The 18,723-nt window shown below is 46.9% G+C and overlaps 1 protein-coding gene across 1 annotated transcript; it reads left to right on the plus strand.

The window, feature by feature from the left end:
• The first annotated feature begins 6,366 nt into the window (after positions 1 to 6,366).
• On the plus strand, positions 6,367 to 14,481 carry CLDN16 (claudin 16). Its single transcript, XM_085069392.1, has 5 exons — positions 6,367 to 6,698; positions 11,258 to 11,360; positions 11,603 to 11,767; positions 12,841 to 13,032; positions 13,367 to 14,481. The coding sequence occupies exons 1-5, from the start codon at positions 6,585 to 6,587 to the stop codon at positions 13,504 to 13,506; spliced, it is 714 nt and encodes a 237-aa protein (XP_084925518.1). The 5' UTR covers positions 6,367 to 6,584; the 3' UTR covers positions 13,507 to 14,481.
• Positions 14,482 to 18,723: the final 4,242 nt, after the last annotated feature.

An 18,723-nucleotide genomic window follows, 5' to 3' on the forward strand; every position in this document is an offset into this window, starting at 1 on the left:
AGGATGTGATTTGAAATTATTGACATTCAATACACTTCAGTCCTCTTTAAGACATCCAAATCAGAGCCAGGTATTTCTGAAGCACTCAGTAGCCACTGCTGTGACACACATGGCTGGATTGTTCAGTGGGGAGGAGAGTTAAACACTTTAAGAAGTATTTAAATGTGGCCAGCTATTCTAGTGCTTACATGGAAATGAAACTCATTTCATTTGAAAAGCCTTGGCTGAGTGCAAGACCCATCTGCACTGAAAGCACAGATCTGTGTAGGCAGAGGAGGAGACAAGGAGTTTCTTCCCTTGACTTTCCGACACACCCTTTATCACTGGGACTGGGAAAGCACATTAGAAACCCAAGGTCATATTTCAGTACCTAGAGGGAGTTTAAAATCCCAGTTATCTGGCTGCAAGTCGGAGCCTGGGGGTGTTTCTCTCACAGCTGTGCCTCTCTGCTCGTGAAACTCTCCCTTAAGCCCGAGGTACACAGCGGCTTTGCCGATGGGCGTTTCGGCAGCTCTCCGAGAGCCCACACCCCGTGCTGTTGACAAAGAAGGTGCAAATGAAGCTTTAAGCCTGAAAAAGGGGGAGGGATGATCTCCTTGGGGAGAGCTTGGGTGAGGAACAACACATCATAAAGAACAGAAACTGGGTCCTACGTGAACCAGGACCACCAGAGCAGAATAGGGACAGAACAGGACAAAGAGGGAAAAGACATGCTGTGCTTTCCTCTCCTAGTGTACAGAGACTCCGATGTGGGGGAGAGGACAGGAGAGAATAGAGGAGAGGAGATCAAGACACTCTATATAAATGCCTTGGGTGAGATGTGGACTGGAGTCTTCCACTGTTGTCTCCTGTCCCAGGGCTGGGACTGCACCTCTGCCCTTGTCTCCCCATTCCATAGGGGTTTCATCAAGGAGTAGGCTGTCCTCCCCCCAATTCCCTCCTCCTCCATGGTTTTGTCCTCCAGCCTACAGCACAGCTTGTGGGCATGATGAAGGTGGGGAGTGATGGGGTGTATGTGAGCCATGAGGGGCTCTGCTCATGATCATTTGCTCAGCAGTAGGGCAGACACATCCCTGCCCTGTCCTCTACCTGCACAGGGAGAGGGCTGGAGTGAAGGGGTGGCCTTGTTTGCAGTTGGTTTCTCCCCCTTGCCAGAGCCCGTTCGAGCACAGAGGTATGGCTCCTCTGGGGAGCAGGGCAGAGCCGGGGGTCACTCTGTGCCAGCTCTGGGCAGTGCTCAGTGTGCAGTTTGGATGCTGAGTGTTTAAACAGAAGGGGACAGGGGGTAGGGACAGGTGCCAGGCAGGTGGGCAGACACTGATTTTAACAGTCACAGCCCCAGAGCTCTGCAGAGAAACTCCTTGCAGATCCTATACCCAAACCTGCCCCCCACTCATCTAACCAGATCTCAAAACTCTCCTGTGTTCATGGTCTGTGAATCACAGCAGCAACTGTTCTCTCCGAGCCTCAGCTCTTGTCCTCCTGGGCTTTTTATAGCAGACCAAACATCCTGTTACCAAACTGCATTTCTAACCCAGTAGTTACTTTCATCCCTTTCTCGATGAGTCTCCTAGAGTGTCTTTCGTCACTCTGATAAGCAGGTTGGTGAGTATCAGCGAGAGGCACAGAGGTCTGAAGCGGATGTTTCTTGTGCAGTGAGTCACAAGGGGGGCTGGGTTTCGGCCAGGAGAGCCCTGCAAGGTGAAGCGCACTCACTGCCCCTAGCTAAGCTAGCCAAGGGGGTCACTAGCTAAGATGTCGCTGAGGAGCAGCCCCGAGCACAGGCACAGCACAAGCCCCTTCCACCGCCACACCTTTCTTCCCGCGCTTCCCTCTGGTCTTCTGGAGAGAGCTAAATGCTCCCGCTGCTCTCCCTTCCCTGCCCGCACGGCTGCCAATAGTGGCACAGACCTTGTGCTTCACTTGCATTGAATCACCCTCGTATCAGCGCCCGGGAAAGTTCAGGGAAATGCACGCTTGGCTGAGGATGACGCCGCAGGGACGTGGCAGGGCATCAACAGCCCCCGGGGTGCCTGGGGACGAGGGCTGTGCACTGGAACTTGTGACATGCCGAGAAAAGGTGTGTCCGATGCGCTGCACACAACACACCTGCGCGGAGCTGGTATGCGGTGACCGCACCGCGTGTTCTGCGGGGCTCTCGGGAAAGCCGGGAGATCACACACGTTTGCACCGACACGGATCGTGCCACGCCCAGGCAGAGTCCTGCCCCGGTGCCAAAGAGGAGCGGGACTGTGACTCCTCGCTCTCGATTTTAAGGCATTCAGGCAGGGCATCGTTTTCTCCCCAGCTCTAAAATGGGGTTAGTAGTACATCATTGAGATTATGTGTTTCTCAGGTGTGGGATTTCATAGGCAGCCATAAAACTAAGTTTATTTTACTGAAGAGAGCATTGTACTTTGAGAACCTGAAAAGACTGTAATGAAATGCTTGTGTTAGCATTTATTGCTTTGGAGTGACTAAAAAGCTGTTTTAAAGGAGTGTGTACAAGCATCATTCCTGTGTGTATAACATACACAGACACACAAACACACACTCACAAGCACAGTTTTTACTTACCAATCTTTTAAGCTCTCATCTACTAGAACACACCTTTGCTTTCCTATTTTCCTTTAATCCTGTGTATTGCCTGCTTGAAAAATCACAGGTTGCTCAGAAGTCTTACTGTTTTCCTTGGGGTTACTGAGCTAAAGCCAAGCTAAATCCCAGGGTTTTGTGACCATTTGAGCTGAAGGGGTACATTACACACTGCTCTGTAATTTATGTGTGTACACATCTCGTGCCCAAGGAGCACTGCTCTGGAGGTGAAGACACTTAGAGGCTGTGGATGGTGGTGTGTGAAGCAGGAAAATGGAGGGAGTACAACCAGGAGGGAGGATTGGGAAGGGTTGGGCACCCAAAGGAAAACCCCTTCCAAAATTCTGCATCCCCTCTGACTCCTGAGCCCTTCCTGCTGGACAAGCCCCTGGCCCTGAGCACAAGCCACCTCATGGGCTGCTTGCCTGCTCGCAGAAAGGTTTGTATTTCATGCATGAATGCACAGCATCACCACTTCCTTCTTGCTCCAGGCCCTCTGCCACACTATATATTAGACACTGAGGAAGTAAAGGCAGAACACCACCCTTCCATGCTCATGGGACTGTGACCTCAGTGAGGTGTTGCTGCAAAAATGGGTTTGTCAGTAGACTGACCACAAGCAGCTCCCAAGATTGACAGCAGTTTCTCTCTCTAACATAAATAGCTTGGCTTTAACGGAGAGCACAGACCACCTTGTGTTAATGAGTAATAAAAGCAATCGACCCATGGTGCATTTGTCCCTGAGCTGGGGCTGAGTGTAGTCAAGGTGATAAAACTCTTACATTAGCAAAGTTTTGCTGCATCGATACCAAGCAGAGTAAAGCATGACAAAGCCAAGCTCTGACAATCAAATATTAGGATACCCTAATGCTTTTGTTAGTGTCAAAGCACAGCATATGTAGTAAAGCCTACAAATTCACTGGAAAGCTACTCTGAGTCATGTCAGCCAGGTTTTAGGCTGTACAAAGATATCTTGGGAGGTTATTTTGGGAGAGCTGTTTTCCTAAGCTGAGGAGACATCTGTCATGCAAGTTAGGAAAGCAGACCATGATGAGAAACTGCTATAGACTTTGCTTCAAGAAGATGCTGTCTTGTTTTAAATACAGAGTATTAAACATGTATCTTGCCATTTTCTTCTAAAAAAAGAATACTGTATTCTTTCTAGTAACTCCAGCATATTCCATGGGACTGTTTGGAGACAGGGACCTAAAGAAGGACTATATATTGGATTGGTCTCCCCACCAGGTGAAAAATCACAAATAATTTTCATTGTGATGCATACTCTGGAGCAGTCTTAAACCAGAGAGAACTGAAGGATCCTGACCTGCTCAGCTGTCCAGGCCAGGATGCTCCAGAGCCCTGAGCTAGATGCAAATGGCTGGAGCCACTTCCTGTCCCCAGTGACTCATGGCCAGGGAAGCACTGGCATCCTGCTCTGGGAAGGGTCACTCACCTGCCCTGCCCTGCAGGGAAGGTGAACACAGGCAGGTGGGTGGGCCTGGGACAGCAACACACATTGCTGGGCAGGCGGAAAATAAACAAAACATCGCCAGGAATACAATAACAGCTGTGGAGACATGGAGCGAAGCACAGGCAACACTGGGGCCTCACCTGCTGCCTCCATCCCTTAGTGGAGCTTGTCTCTTGGTCTGACATCCATGGGCATTTGATGGGCTGAGCTGGAGAACAGAGTACAATGAGCCCAGCACAAAACACCTCTCTGGATATTACCATGGGCGATTTTGACTTTCCACCTCTGTCATGCTTGTATCAAGACACTTTCACCATGAACCAAATAAGAGAAAAATGTCCCCTTTCTTTCCACTGGGCTTATCCTCTATGAAAACAGCTTGTATTTGGGTATAGGACAGAAGGAAAGGCAAAGAGATTCATATGGCTATAATACATTTCCTGGCTAGTCTGGGCTCTGTTGCTGTTAAACTCTGGGCTTGACACTGCTAAGGACTTAATGCTAATTGTGGGAAGGCTGTCTCAGATTTTTCAGGCTTTTCTGGAGCTCACCACACCACTTTTTCTGAGTTGCCACTAATAACAACTGACTAGGATACTTTTAAAAAATGGATGCAGATAGACGTTAATGAACATCGTGCAAGACAAGTACAGGAAGATGATGTTTATTGTCAATACCTGTCTCACATAAATTATGTGTATATATATATATATATATGTATGGCTAATGAAAGTCATTATCCTTTATGGGACTCGTGTGGCCACTGCTATGTTCCTGTGGGTCAGAACTGTTGCAAACACAAACCTACCCTTGTCACAGACAGCCATGAAGTGAAGATCATGAAGGTTTCTTTGACTTTTACAGACATTTGGACACCAGAAAACTCAGCAGAAAGCATCATATCCACATAACCACCTCAAGGCCTGCATTTGGGGAAGATGGAAGAAGAAAAGTTGCTCACTTGTCAGCTTCTACAAATGGAATTAGGAAACAGAAGGCAGAAAGCTGAAGCAGCAGACCTTCTTGCATACCCTGCCTTTATGACCTGGGACTTTTATTCTCCACTTAAGGCTCTCAGAGGATGTACTGAGGACCTATTCCACAGAGTCACCTCTGAGGAATGGAGTGAGCCTGGCATCGAGGGTAAAAACTGTGATCTCTGACAGTAAAACCTCCTCATGAGGTTATGATAGGAATTGTACGGTTAATCCATTGCAAGGATAAACTTCTCATTGCTGTGGTATTTGAAAGGAAATCCCGGAGAAGTGGAAGCTTTGAGCAATTCTGTAAAGGTACCGCTTGGCTCCATCTGGAGGTGACAGCTGAGATGACAGACACAGCGAACTTGGACAAGGGCTGGAAGCAAAGCTGAACGCAGAGCAAGATCCTGCTCCTGTGCCCCGTGTTGAAGATTTGCTCATTCAAGGCAGGTATGCAGCCTGTCACTGCTTCGCTATATGTTCAAAAATAAAGATTATTGAGGATGCGATGGTTTCTGTGGATTTGTACCTTTGGGATGGGAGGAATTTCTAGTTCCACTCCCACTTGTTTTTTCTGAAAGGTCCTCTGAAGTCCTGATGGCTTTCCCAGCACTGCATGAAAGGAGACATTGCAAAGCTTCTTACACAGACCTGGCAGCCTGTATGACCCCTGCTCACCTGGGGAGTCCTGCAGCAAAACAGGAAGTTTGCAATCAGAGTAAGCAAGCAGGGAAATTCCAACCAACTGAAATCCTCCAGACTGGCACTGGTTTGAAAACTTCAAGATTTCCACATGAGAGTTGTACTCATAGCATGAACCAATTGAATCCCATGACACAAGAGTTACTGAGGTTTGATTTAAATTCAGAATACAGAGCTCCGTGTCTGAGCTGGTATGGGGCTCGGTGTTGGCTCTGAAGACCCATGACTGCTACCTTTCTTTTCCCTCCCTGGTGACATTCCTGCATTTAACTAGATCATCACTGTAACAGAGACCAACTGGGTAACAACCAAGGGGCCTGGGATCTACACCAAGACACTTTGGAGTTGCTCCCTGCTAGGGCACAAACCAGTGATCAGAAATAAATGTGTGTGTGCATGTGAGAGCTCTTCTGTGTGTCCCCCAGCAGTGCTCAAATCTTCTGCCCTGAAGGACAAGTTTGATTCTTTTTTTAATCCCTATTTTAACAAAACCTGCCATGATACCTGCCTCCCCTGCCAGCCCAGGGCTCGCTGCATGTCTCTTCTGCCAGCCCCGTTGCTCTGCAGTCAGGCATGACAGGAGCTGTAGCGGTGCAGGGCGGATTGGCTGCGGCAGCTCCCGTGGGCACTCTCCCTCCTCCTGACCCCAGGCAGGGCAGCACTGCTCCTGCAGCCATCACTGCCACATGGCAGCTGCACGAGTGAGGAGGTCCTGCTCTTCATGGTCACTGTGAGAGGCTGGTGGTCATCAGGGACACTGAGGCTCTGTCTCTGCCCCAGCTTTAGGTTGGGCACTGTTGTTCTCACTCTCCTGGATGTGCTGAGTGACTGCTGGCATGAGGTTTTTCCTCCAATATGTGGGCTGCTTTTTTGCTTTTTTGTCTGCTGGGTTTTTGATAACATCTACCTGGACAGACTGCTGGATGGTGAATGCTGATGACTCCCTGGAGGTAAGACTGGGGTGAGGAGATCACCAAAACCAATGTGTCCTAGAGAGAGTTTGGTTCCTGGTGTCATTGCTCCACTCTCATGTTCTTTCTCCCTGTTGTGCTGGATCAAAGTGTATGACAATGAAATTAATTACTGTGGCAAGAGCAGGGGAAAAGCGGTATTTTGTGTAATTCTCTTTGACAGACTTTATTATCCAGACTGTGCTCTCACTTAGTAAGTTCAGGAAAGATCTAAAAGCTCTAGTTTTAAATGTGCATGAACTTGAGTGGAGTTATCCTGTATCTCCAACCTGCATGAACATTTTGGAGATGTTTCTAATTCTGTGCTTCAGACTTCTTGGTGGAAACATCCAGCATGTACAACTGTGCTCTTCAAGTCTTTTTCTTAAGAGCCATTGAGCTACAGGGCTACCAGAAATTCAAGGGTAGCATGGGGACTCAATATCTCCTGGAACTTGTGCAGACAATAGCACTCTCATGTTAGAGAAAGGTATTGGCAAAAGTAAATTGCAAACAAGGGAGCAGATTGCTGCTTACATGCAAGGTGTGCCCCAGACAATTCAGGCCCCAAATCATCACTGTTTTTCCAGCACTCAATACTGCAAATTTGTGATTTTCTTCCCAGCATAGTAATTAATTTCTGTACATTTAAAAGCTGCATGTCCACAGTGTAGGAATCTACTCTCTGGCAAATTAGGTACTTTATGCTGTGAAGGTGAAATGCCTTCCAAGACAAAAAGTTTGGCTGAATGCATCGGGAGGAAACTTTCTATCTGCTATCCAGTATATGAAACCAGAACTCCTCTGCACTGTGATTGCAACAGAGTTTAGCTGCAGCACATGAAGGGGTGAATTATCCAAGGAAAGTAGGATAAAACTGATTACAAGAAAAACACTCATTTTCCTCTATGCCACAAAAAGTCCTGACAATCTGACTGTCAGAAACCCTAAAGATGGGTGTAGATGTTGAGGTGACCACAGATCCAATGCAGTGCAGTTGCTAATGGTCAGCGTGTCTACTCAATGTTCCTCTTTACCATGTAAATAGAGTGCACCCAGTGATCCTGGATGGATCTGACTCTTCATTTGGGAATAGTCAGATGGAGGCGTCAGTATATTCAGAAAAGCCAAGTGAATCCGATTGTGGGGACAACCAGAAAAGAGAAACCCTGCTCCTGAGTCCAGCAAAGAACCAACCCTGAGGCTGTGTAACCTTGTCTTCTTGGAGCAAAGGCACCTGCGATGGGCTGTCCGAAGTGCTCCATTAACACCCAGTTGGGTTATTAGCAGCCACTATTCTCACATTCCGGCTCTGAGTGTGAATACTAAATAATGGAGAAAAACGCCCCCAGCCTTAATACCTGACCACTGATCTCCTTAATGACCCGAATGACTCACTGCCTCTCTAAACAGGGGAATGGCCATGGCTAGAAAGGCGTGGAGTCCACACCGACTCCTGTTTTCAGCTGGAAAAAGGGTAAGTTAGGCAACTTTGACTCCAGGAGAAGGGAACTCCATCCTTCAGCAGCTGTAGCTGCTGGCTCTTGGCTGGTTGCTCGGCTTTGACCCTGGCCCTGGCACCTGGGGAGGATGAAGCCCTCACTGTGGTCCCACTGTAGAGGAGCATCCCAGGAGGAAGAGGCCAGGGAGTGCAGGGAGCAGCCCCCTCCAGAGAGGCTGCAGGAGCCCCAGCTCTGCGCTCACAGCTCCTCACCTTTCAGAAACAACAGGTTACAGCCACGCAGAAAGTTGTTTAAGTAGGTGACTCCCTGTGAAGCATCAAGACAAGGCTGGGTCAGTTTCTGCAGGAGTTTGTAGTGGAAAAAGCCCATAATCTGTATTGGTTAGATGGTCCCTCCCTGTTGCAGGTGGATTATAAATACCACCACTACTGTTAAATGCTGCCTGTTTTACTCTCGAGCTGGGCTTGTAATCACTGTCTGCTGGCACCTTTCACAGTGCGGTAAAATGCTGTGACTAACATCACTTATGCATTTGTCTTCTCCGCTTTCCCCAGAAGGAGAAGTGTGTGCTTGTTCTGTAATTTTATTTTCTTTTTTTTTTGGTATGAGAATTCTTTTAATATTAATTATACATTATGAATAGGATATAATTATATCTATTACAGTCATTATGCAGTTCGTGTTTTACATGCATACTTGAATTAGGGAAAGCAGGTCGTGGCAATATGTTTTGTAATCGAAGCAGGAGATGAGGAGCATGGCTGTGATGTGTGGCTGCTCAGGGAGTCCTCAGCTGGGCCCAGGGAAGCTGGAGCAGATTTGCTGTGGGGGAGGGAGGTGAGGAAGTGATGGGGAATTAGTGCTACCAACACGGTGCATGGATCCAGCCATGGGATGGGGAAATCCACGTGCCCACATGATGCTCCATGCCCTGACCCCTGTGCCCTTTGGAGCAGCGAGTTCCTGTGTGCCTGAAGGTCTGTGCTGTCAGCACAAGGGAAGATGCCCAAGGGTGGCTTGGGAGCAGATTAACAACCAGAAGGACCAACGGTGCACAAAGCAGAGGGGAGCAAGGGTTGCCCCTTGGCAGCAGAAACCAGAATAGCTCAGCAGTGCTCAGGGCATCCACAGGTCCCACACTGACCTGTTCCCATCCCTCCTGCACCAGACAATGGGCTGTTTATCCCTGGCTGTGCACAGGCTGTGTGGGATGGGCTGGTCCCTGCTTTGCCCATGCTCGGCGCTGGTTCTAGCAGGAGTAATGACAACAGAAACATCCCGAGAAACGCAAAACATTAATCAAGGTTTTGTTAGTCTGGGAAAGGGGTTATTTCACAACCTAGACCATAACTGTTGTGCCTTAAGACCTCTGTTTTGCTTGGAGGATGGCAAAGACTGGAATCCTGTTAGTCTATTTATAAATAATTTAGATGTAGATGCTGCTTGTAAGATTTAAAAAACAATAATAATGTGAGCAAGTGAGGGAGTAACTGACATTCTTAGCTGAATGCAGAGTAGTGTGAATACGCCTGTGGTGGTTTGGGAGGAAAGAGAAATGATACAAATACAAGTGGAACAAAATGTAATTTAATAAAAATATGTTAATTTCAAGCACAGCCTGAACAGTGGTGAGTTAAGACAGAAGAGGACCTTCAACTGTGTTGAGAAGGCCATGGTAAAAACACATTGAATGTAAACATGACGAATTATTTACAAGATACTGTTCTCTTGAAAAGCACAGAATCAATGAAATCAGTTTTTTCCATCACTGCTTCTCATTTTTCAGTGTATTTTTCATTAAATATGCTCTGAAATTCTCAGAAATGTTAAGCACTTTTCATCTTCATGAAACAAAACATGTAGATTATTTTCATTCAAATATAAATAGTATCTCTTCTGCTGGTCTGAAGTAGTGAGTCATTTTTGCTCACCTTTGATCCACAGAGCAGTATCACAGAGGAGGTGCACGGTTTGGCTCAGACATTGTATTGTGCAGAAATTATTGTGGTTGGCTACAGACTTCAATACATCCTGAATAAGACTTTATTACGTGGCTGAGATATGTTATTATCTGCTTTGTGATTTACGCAGTGCAAGAAAAATGAATTTATTGCATCACCCAAGCAAGCCTGGTTCCCTTCCCCTGTGTGAAACCCATTTGCTGGAGGAGTTTCTCCTTCCATTAACTGCAGAGGGTGTCGCTGGCAGCAGCAGGCAGGCTGGAGTCCAAGGCTGCACCGACATTAACTCTGCTTCTTCTATGAGCAATTCCAGGAATGTTTTAGAGGTGCTTGTTGCCATATTTGCATTGGTAATGAAAACACCTCCCATATTTAAGTGATTTATGGGAGGCTGGGAATGGTATCTACGGCTTCAGGATGGTGGAGACGATTAACCATGATGCTACTGCATGCTCTGCCCCAGTCTGGATGTCTGAGTGATGACTGTGGCTTGGCCACGCATGGTCCCATGGCTGGCAGCACCCTGGGAGCCCCAGGGCCAGGATCAGCACGACTGCCTCTCATTTTCCAGCCAGTGTTTCCAGCTGAGTCATTTGGGGGCAGCCCTCCTCAGGTGTCTGCAGAAGGGCTCGTATCCAGACCCCTCTGCACTCCTCTCCCACTCTCAGAGCTGTTCCTCCAGTCAGGAGGATGGTGTAAGGAAGGGGAGTGTGGGCAACAAAGTCTCAGGTTGTCTGGTCCATAGCCCTGCCCTGCTCAGCCTAGACAAGTGTTTGGCAATGAGTGAGCAAACCTGCTCTCAGATCTTTCTGGTCAGCCACCCCCCAGCTCCTCCCAGATATTTCCTTCACAATTTTTATCCTTACTAGTAGGCAGGGTTGGTTTGTTGTTTTTTTTTTTTTTTCCCTAATGTCTCATCTGAATTCTTTTGCTCTAATGTAGAAACATTAGTAGGGACACAGAAAACATTGCTCTTTTCCTCCATCCTGCTGCTTTTTCTCTTTGTCAAGCTAAACACTCTGGTTTAGAGCATCATTGTAACTGTACCAGGATTTCTGCTGAAGGGCTAAGATGGCCACCTGCTGTGTAGATGGATATTTTAACTTATGGTCTTCTTTGTCTCCTGAATCCACAGGTGAGTACAAAATGCCGTGGCCTGTGGTGGGAATGTGTCACAAACGTTTTTGATGGGATTCAAACTTGTGATGAGTACGACTCCATCTACGCTGAGCATCCTGGTATGTAAGAGTCAGAAATGTTTCTACAAGTGGTGAGGACACTTGAGTGTAGACTGAAAGAGTATCTGTTCTACTCAGTGCCAGATAATTAGAGGCATGCTGCTTTTCTCAGTGAGGTATTACTCCCAGGGGAAGCTGAAGAAAGCTGAACGCCAGAAAAAAAGTTCCTATGTGATCTGACCCCATTACCTGCCCACATTTCCATTCCTTGAGCACTAGAAGGATCTGCTTTTGTCCTGCAGTGAAGCTGGTGCTGACCCGAGCCATGATGATCACAGCAGATATCCTGTCAGGACTTGGATTTCTCTTCCTGGTCCTGGGACTGGACTGTGTGAAATTCCTTCCTGATGAGCCACTCATCAAGCTGCGCATCTGCCTGGTGTCTGGAGTTCTGTTGCTCATTGCAGGTATTTCCCCACCGTGTCCCTATTCTGTAGGACACCCTTTAGCAAAGTGGGGAAACACTAAAAGCCTTCTTTTATTTTGGGGAGAGAGGTTGGTGATTTTCTGTACGAGGAAGGATCTTTATTTGATTTATTTGTGCAATGCAGCTTCCTCTGTTCACCACCTGCCTCTGACAGCACATAGTTGAGTTTATCTGCTTTCAGTTCATATTTTGAATAGGTGACTTTGAGTTTTTAGGTGGCTTTGAGTTGGCTGACTTCCATTTATTTCTGTTTTACTGTGGAGCAGTTGACGTTGATATGGCAAAGAGGCCTTGCCTTAGGTCTCTAGACCAATTGCTGAAGGACTAGAAAGTCCTGGCATCCTGGTTTGGTTCCTGGCTCTGCCACAGATTGTGTGACCTTGGGCAAGTCACTTAGCCCAAAATCTCTGCAGCTGATCTCTAGTAAAAGGATAATAACATGTCTGTCCCTTCTAGGTGATAAATACCCGACTGGCTGAGGTGCTTTGCTGTTACAGCTAGTGGGAGAATTTTAAATACAAAAATAAATAGCCAACTAGGTGCCAAATCATATAATTTGACTTTATGCCAGGATCAAGAAGCTACCTCTTCTTCAGCCTAAGCAGGTTTAATAACTCAGCCCAGACACTAGGAGCATGCATAAAACACTTAGAGAGGTTCTTTTAAACATCTTCCATTCACTTCTCAAAGTTTGAAAAACTTCATCAAAGCTCTGCAAATCAAAACAGATTAGAAAATTAATTTCTGGAGATATTTTTACAACAAGCTGAGAAGGGAGGAGGTTTCTGCCTTCTGCTGCAGAAACCTGAAGCTGCCAGTGTGCTGGTGGTGTGTGTAAGTGCCAAGCCGTGAGGTGCAGCCTCTGCCTGGCAGTGCGGGATGTCAGCAGGAACCAGGGTGAATCCACCAAAGGCTGGGTGTGAACAGGGGCCAGAACCTGCTGTCTGAGGAAGGTCTTCCCCTCCTGAAGTCTGACCCAGCAGACAGCAGCTGTAGCTTCAGGTTTGCTGTTTGTGTTCCCTCGTGGCTCTGTGTCTCTCTCCCGCCCTGCAGGTCTCCCTGGCATCACTGGCTCTGTGTGGTACGCTGTGGATGTCTACATGGAGCGCTCCTCTCTGCTCTTCCACAACATCTTCCTGGGCATCCAGTACAAGTTTGGCTGGTCCTGCTGGCTGGGCATGGCAGGGTCACTTGGCTGCTTCTTGTCGGGGTCCCTGCTCACCTGCTGCATGTATCCCTTCAGAGGTGAGGAAGCACAGATCAGGGATAGGGCCATTGCTCAGGGTGTGCTACAGGTGCACAGGGTGGGGAAACTCCTTTGGGGATAGCCTTTGGGATGGTTGCTCATCTCCAGTTGTAGTATTTTGAGCTGTAAAATGGGAATAGTCTTAAGCAGCTCTAGAAAGCACATCAAGGTCTTCAGGTGAGAGCTGACGTGTAAGGATGACATAAAATGTGTTGTTGTTGTTGTTATTATGTCACATCTTGGAGGGCTGCTTTCCCTGAATCATGAAACTTTGCAGCTGAAAGTCACCAAGCACTCATTAGCAGTTCCTGTTTCTCTCCCTGTGCCTCACAGAGACAAGTTCTGGAAGACTCCATTCTGCTTATTCCTTGAGAAAAGGCTATTCCTCAGCTGCGACTGTCGTAACAAACATGCATTTGCCATCCTCGCAAACAGCCACTGCCAAAATGTATGCTGTGGACACAAGGGTGTGAGGAGGAGGAGGAGGTAAGTGCTCCTGAAAGAGCTCTGCTTTTGTTTGTAGTGCATTGCACAGAGACTCAAGCTCTTGTGGTTGTGATACAGATGCAGTTAAATTTCAAGAATCTCTTAATCTACTGTATGCTACAATGTTTGCATTATGAGAGCTTCACCAACCCTTTCCTTCAAGAAAGCAGACTCTGAGAAGATCCTGCTTAATGGAATCCTGCTGCCTTGAGTGCTGAGGCCACTTGCATAAGCCAGACTGAAATAGCCAACACAAACTCTTTCAGCATTTGTCTCAACACTATTGGTAGAAGTGAGATAAATCAGCCATTCCTGAATCAGACCACGGTGTTCTGCATGAAGATCCCCAAACTGCAAGATGGATCTGCTCCATGTCTGGCAATGTGTCGACAGTGTACAAAGCAGAAAATACTGTCAAAGAGAGGGACTGACTGTCTGACCAACATCTGGACCCTGTGCACTCAGCTTGGGGGTCTGCCCCTCTCATAGGCACCTGCAGAGTCCTTCAGGAGATAAGACCTGTGTTAAATGTCTGACCCCTCTTGGATCCATGAGCCTCTGCACTGAGAAAACATTGTGAATCCAGGTGCATTCTTCCTTGCAAAATACAGTCCTTCTCAGTCAGTGTTCAAATGTGCACTACAGATGCTCTAGACTTGCTGAAATCTGGAAACTGCCAGCTTCATTCTGCTTAATAAAAATGTTTCTTGGACAAACTGAATGAAGATCCAAAATGTGAACTTGTGCATTACAATGTATCTACATTAGTGAGAAAGTAGGATAAATGATAGCAAGATCTATCATCCCCTTCTGTTAAAAGATATTTAAACCCAGTTCAGGACTGCTGTCCCCTGCTGCAATTCAGGCTGCCATGGGCTGGATGAGGTTAGAGCATCAGCCAGGTCTTTGCTACAGTGGGTGAGAAAAAACCCAGTATGGTTTAACATGTTCCCTAAGGATGGTTGTGAACATTCTTTCATGCCCTTAATGGAAAGACAAGCTGAGACAGAGTTTTCTTAAGGTTGGTAGGAACTGTCCAAATTCAGTCCTTTCTGACTATGGGCACCAGATCATGTCATGGGCACTGGGGGCTCAGAAAAGGCTCCCAGAACAGAGATTTGTCTGCTCAGGGCCAGTGGAGAAGCAAAGGTGGAGCCTCAGCAGGGTGTGCACAGCTGTGGGTGCTGAAGCACCACCAGAGTTAGATGTCCTCCATGGACTGCCTGATGGGCAGGCTGGGTTTTCTTCTCCCAGACAGTGTGAAGTGAAACCTTATGTCATGTGGGCCAGGTGAAGGTGGGGTGGCTGAGGATGGAGTGGGCTGTGTCCCAGGCAGCACTTCTGATAACTCCTATGATGGAAAACGAAGGGCTGAGTCCTCTGATGGATTATCCTGAAGCAGCACCTTGTGCTGCAGCACAGAACTGACCAGCAAGGCCAAAACCTAACTCAACCCTGACATGGCTCCAAGTCAAGAAGCACCAGGGAACTGGAACAGACAGGACGTAGCAGGTCCATATGGCTCTGCCACAGGCTCAGGCTCCTCCACAGGGCTCAGACCTGCTCAGGGCTGCCATCTCTGTGAGATCCCTGGTGGCAGTTCTGCTGCGCAGGCAGGGGAGGCTCATGCCTGCAGAGTTTGCTCCTGCAGAGTTTGTGCTGCTTGGGCTGGCAGGCGTTTATGTCAGCCAAACTGAGAGCAGGTTACTGCCAACAGATGAGCTATATTGAACAGATGTAAACACAGTAGGAGAGGTGATGGAGGCTTTTTTACAAGGTCCTGAGAGACAACGAGTAGATGAGTTATGAGCGATGTGATGAATTCACAGATTATACCAAGAATGCACAAAGAGATCTGGAGGCGACAGGAATTTTTGCCTGTTGTTGCAGGATGCTGCATTCAGATCTTGGTGGGTTTTTTTAAAAAACTTTCTTCACAGTCACATCAGAAATGTGTTTGCTATGGGGATTTGGGACAGGAGAGCTGACACTGCTGATACTTTCTGCCAGGGCAGGGAAACTCTAAGAACATTTTTGGGTCTGGTTCCTGGGCTGTTTCCCTGCTCCCCTGCTCCTTTAGAGACACACTGAGAAGGAGATGGAGGGTGAACACACCCCAGAGGCAGAGCTGTGTTCAGTGACTGCTCCACTGCCCACATCCCCTCTCCTGCCCAGAGAGGCAAATTGCTCCCTCAGCCTCCCCGAGGGAGGAGAGATGCTGCAGGCAGCCTCAGCCCAGCTCACCCAGCTGAGATGCTCCTGGGGAGGAGGTACTGAGCAAAGACATCATCAGCCCTGAATCAAAACCTCCATAGTCTATGCAGCCAGCACATTAGCCCTTCCCACAAACACTCAGGGACACCCGCCAGCCTCTTGTTGCTGTTTTCTATAGCTTTTTCTGAGAACAAAGGTTATTTCTTGCCGTGAAGATTTATTTCTTGTTTAGCAGAAAAGAAATGCAGGTGTAATTGCAAATCTCAGACCATTGATTTCTCTCATTCAGCACTTGAAGAGAATTCTGGGCTTTTGTCCTAATGGTCTTCAGCTTGTTTTAAGGTGGTGGAGCTGTTTTGTGACTTGGGTCACACCAAGCAGTGGCTCAGTGAGCACTGGATGTCTGTGCCCTGATCAGGGGTGAATATAAAGGATTAGTTTCATTAGTCCCTCCCATCAGACCTGTGTTTCTCCTGGGGGTACACAAACAGAGCATACACCAAATAGAGCATACCCCAAATACTACCTTAACTCATCCTCCTCAAATACACTTCACATACAAAGAATTTATGTACAAATATTCTTTGCATATGAAGAAGAGCATTGCATCAACACTTGTGAGCATCTCTTCTTCAGTATCTATATAGAATAAGGGTTAATTATTTCATCATACCTCTAGCCAAACTCTATGATAGTTTTTGAGGATCTATCTCCTGCACAAGAGGACTGGGAAAAGGTCACAGCAACCCTTAGTTTTGCCAGGTTAATGTTTTGTAACCAGTCCAGTACTGCATTGCTTCATTATTCAAATTCTGCTGACAGGCTATCTGATGTTTTGATCAGCTGTTAATTTTTAATTGTTAATCCCTGTTTGATTTAATACTGACACTGGTTTCACGACTGCAGGCTTCACTCCTCATTAGCTCATTATCAGGCAACAATGCAGATCTGTTCTAGTTTAATTGTATATTCATTAGCAAGAAACCGCCCAGAAAGTACTTATTTTTTCTTTCAAAATCACAATCAGTCCCTAAGGCTAAAGATGTATCAGGTGAGCTCAGTTATTAAGGTATTTCCTTAATACCTACCTACATTCCATTCAGCAGCAGCTCACTAGGAATGACAATAGATTGATTTTCCCTTCCTGATGGCCATTGATGTCTTACTAAGGCATTTTGCTCAATTACAATTTCCAGCTGAGCTGGGGTCTGACATTTAGTCCATCAGTTCCAACAGCTTTTTAAGTTTCTCCATATCTTCACTAGCTTCCAAGGGGTATTTTTATACATTTGGGCAATTCAGGCTTCGTTTTCCAGGGCATAGGGAGAGTCAGGGATTTAGCAGAGAGCTGGGAGTACCTTTCCCCCCTGTGTGCCTCCCCAGGGTCCTTCCTCGAACTGGGGTTCCCCATTTTCCTCTCCACTGACAGCTCTGTGCAGTCTGCCAGGGATCTGGCTGGTTGCAGCTTATGGAAAACAGTAAAATGTTTAGCTAAGATCTTTGCTAATTTGATTCCATGCCTTACAGATAGCTATTGATTTCCCATTTTGATACGGGCAAGTGAGGGAGATAGTAAAAAAATGACATCTGCAATGGCTGTCCTTTTTTGCATGCAGCATTTTGTCCTCTCCCTGCCTTGATCAGCCTTGCTCATATGGGCTTTCAATAACTCCAGCTGCAATTAGGGCTGTCTCACTGTGACCTCGTGAACTAGGCTATCTCCTACTGCAGCTGCAGGAATATTTCCCAAGATATGGATTTCCTGCCTTTTCACAGACATTGCCATGTAATTTTGGTGTGAATTCAGTAGATGTGAACAATTATTTGCAGTAGACAGGAGCATTAATGCAAAATTGTGTTTTTCCTGCATATTGTAACATCAGTGGGACAGAATAAATGCAGTTGCCTTTGAGTGTTGTGTCTCTCTAACCTGTATGCAGGTTTTGCTCAGGAAGGTGTTTTGCCAAGCGACCTGCTTTGACTCCTGTGAGGGGAATCACTGCTCTCCTGCAAGGACACACGAAAGGCTTGATTTTGGAGGCTGCTTAGACCTTTGCTGGCAGCTACAAACCTCAGAGCCCAGTGCACACCTGCAACAATGGATTTTCAGCAGCCGGAGACTTTATCCCGGCTCAGACACATCTACTTGGAGTCATTTAATAAACTTTCCAAGAGAGAAAAGTAAAATTCCACCAAGAACGCAAGGTTTTCTCTCTCAGCTGGGGCTGGACTCCCAGGGTTTGCTCTTCTGCATCTGCTAAATATTGTGGGCAAGTGATTAATGACTGAAATACTCTGTCCAACCACCGCTACGGCAGCGAGAACAATTTTCTCCCTGCAGCTCCTGGGTCCCTGCTGTAAAATGCCTTTGAGTGAGGAAGGAAAGAGCCAGAATTGTGCCATCTAGTGACCCGAAGAGAGCGGGCATCTGTCCCCTGTCCCGTCCTCATCCTCCCTGCGCAGAACTCGTCAGCCCATAATGCAGGATTTTAAATGACAATTAAAAAAAAAAAAAAAAGAAAAAAGAAAAGAAAGATTAATGAGCATATCAATTATTTTCCCATCTTTCATGTACAAACCCTCCTGGCATTACAAACTGATGCCCTGTTACAGCTCAGCTGCCTCTGGTTTTGCTCTATTTTGCCTGACAGCCACTTTATGACTTTATTATTCTGCTCTTAATCTGCAGAGGTGAAAGTCCAGCCGTGTGCCTCACCATGTTCTCTTTGTCTTTTGCTTCCAGATGGTCACCAAGCAATTAGCTCCTCCACACTGCTCCCGTTTCCCCCTCACAAGGCTTGTTGATAGCAAGTTCCCCCACAAATCTGCCTTCTAGTGATTTCTGCTTTTTTTCTAGAACCGTTTGCCATTTCTTCTCAAACACAGCAGGAAGTAGAAGTCAGAGGATGAGTGGCAGCCAGAGAGTCACAGCAGGACAAGTGCTTTTCCAAGGTGAACCCTATTCCTAAGGTGATGAATTATAAAGAAAT

Source organism: Lichenostomus cassidix, chromosome 9 (assembly GCF_008360975.1).
Source record: "Lichenostomus cassidix isolate B80296 chromosome 9, HeHo_3.0, whole genome shotgun sequence".
Classification (NCBI taxonomy): domain Eukaryota; kingdom Metazoa; phylum Chordata; class Aves; order Passeriformes; family Meliphagidae; genus Lichenostomus; species Lichenostomus cassidix.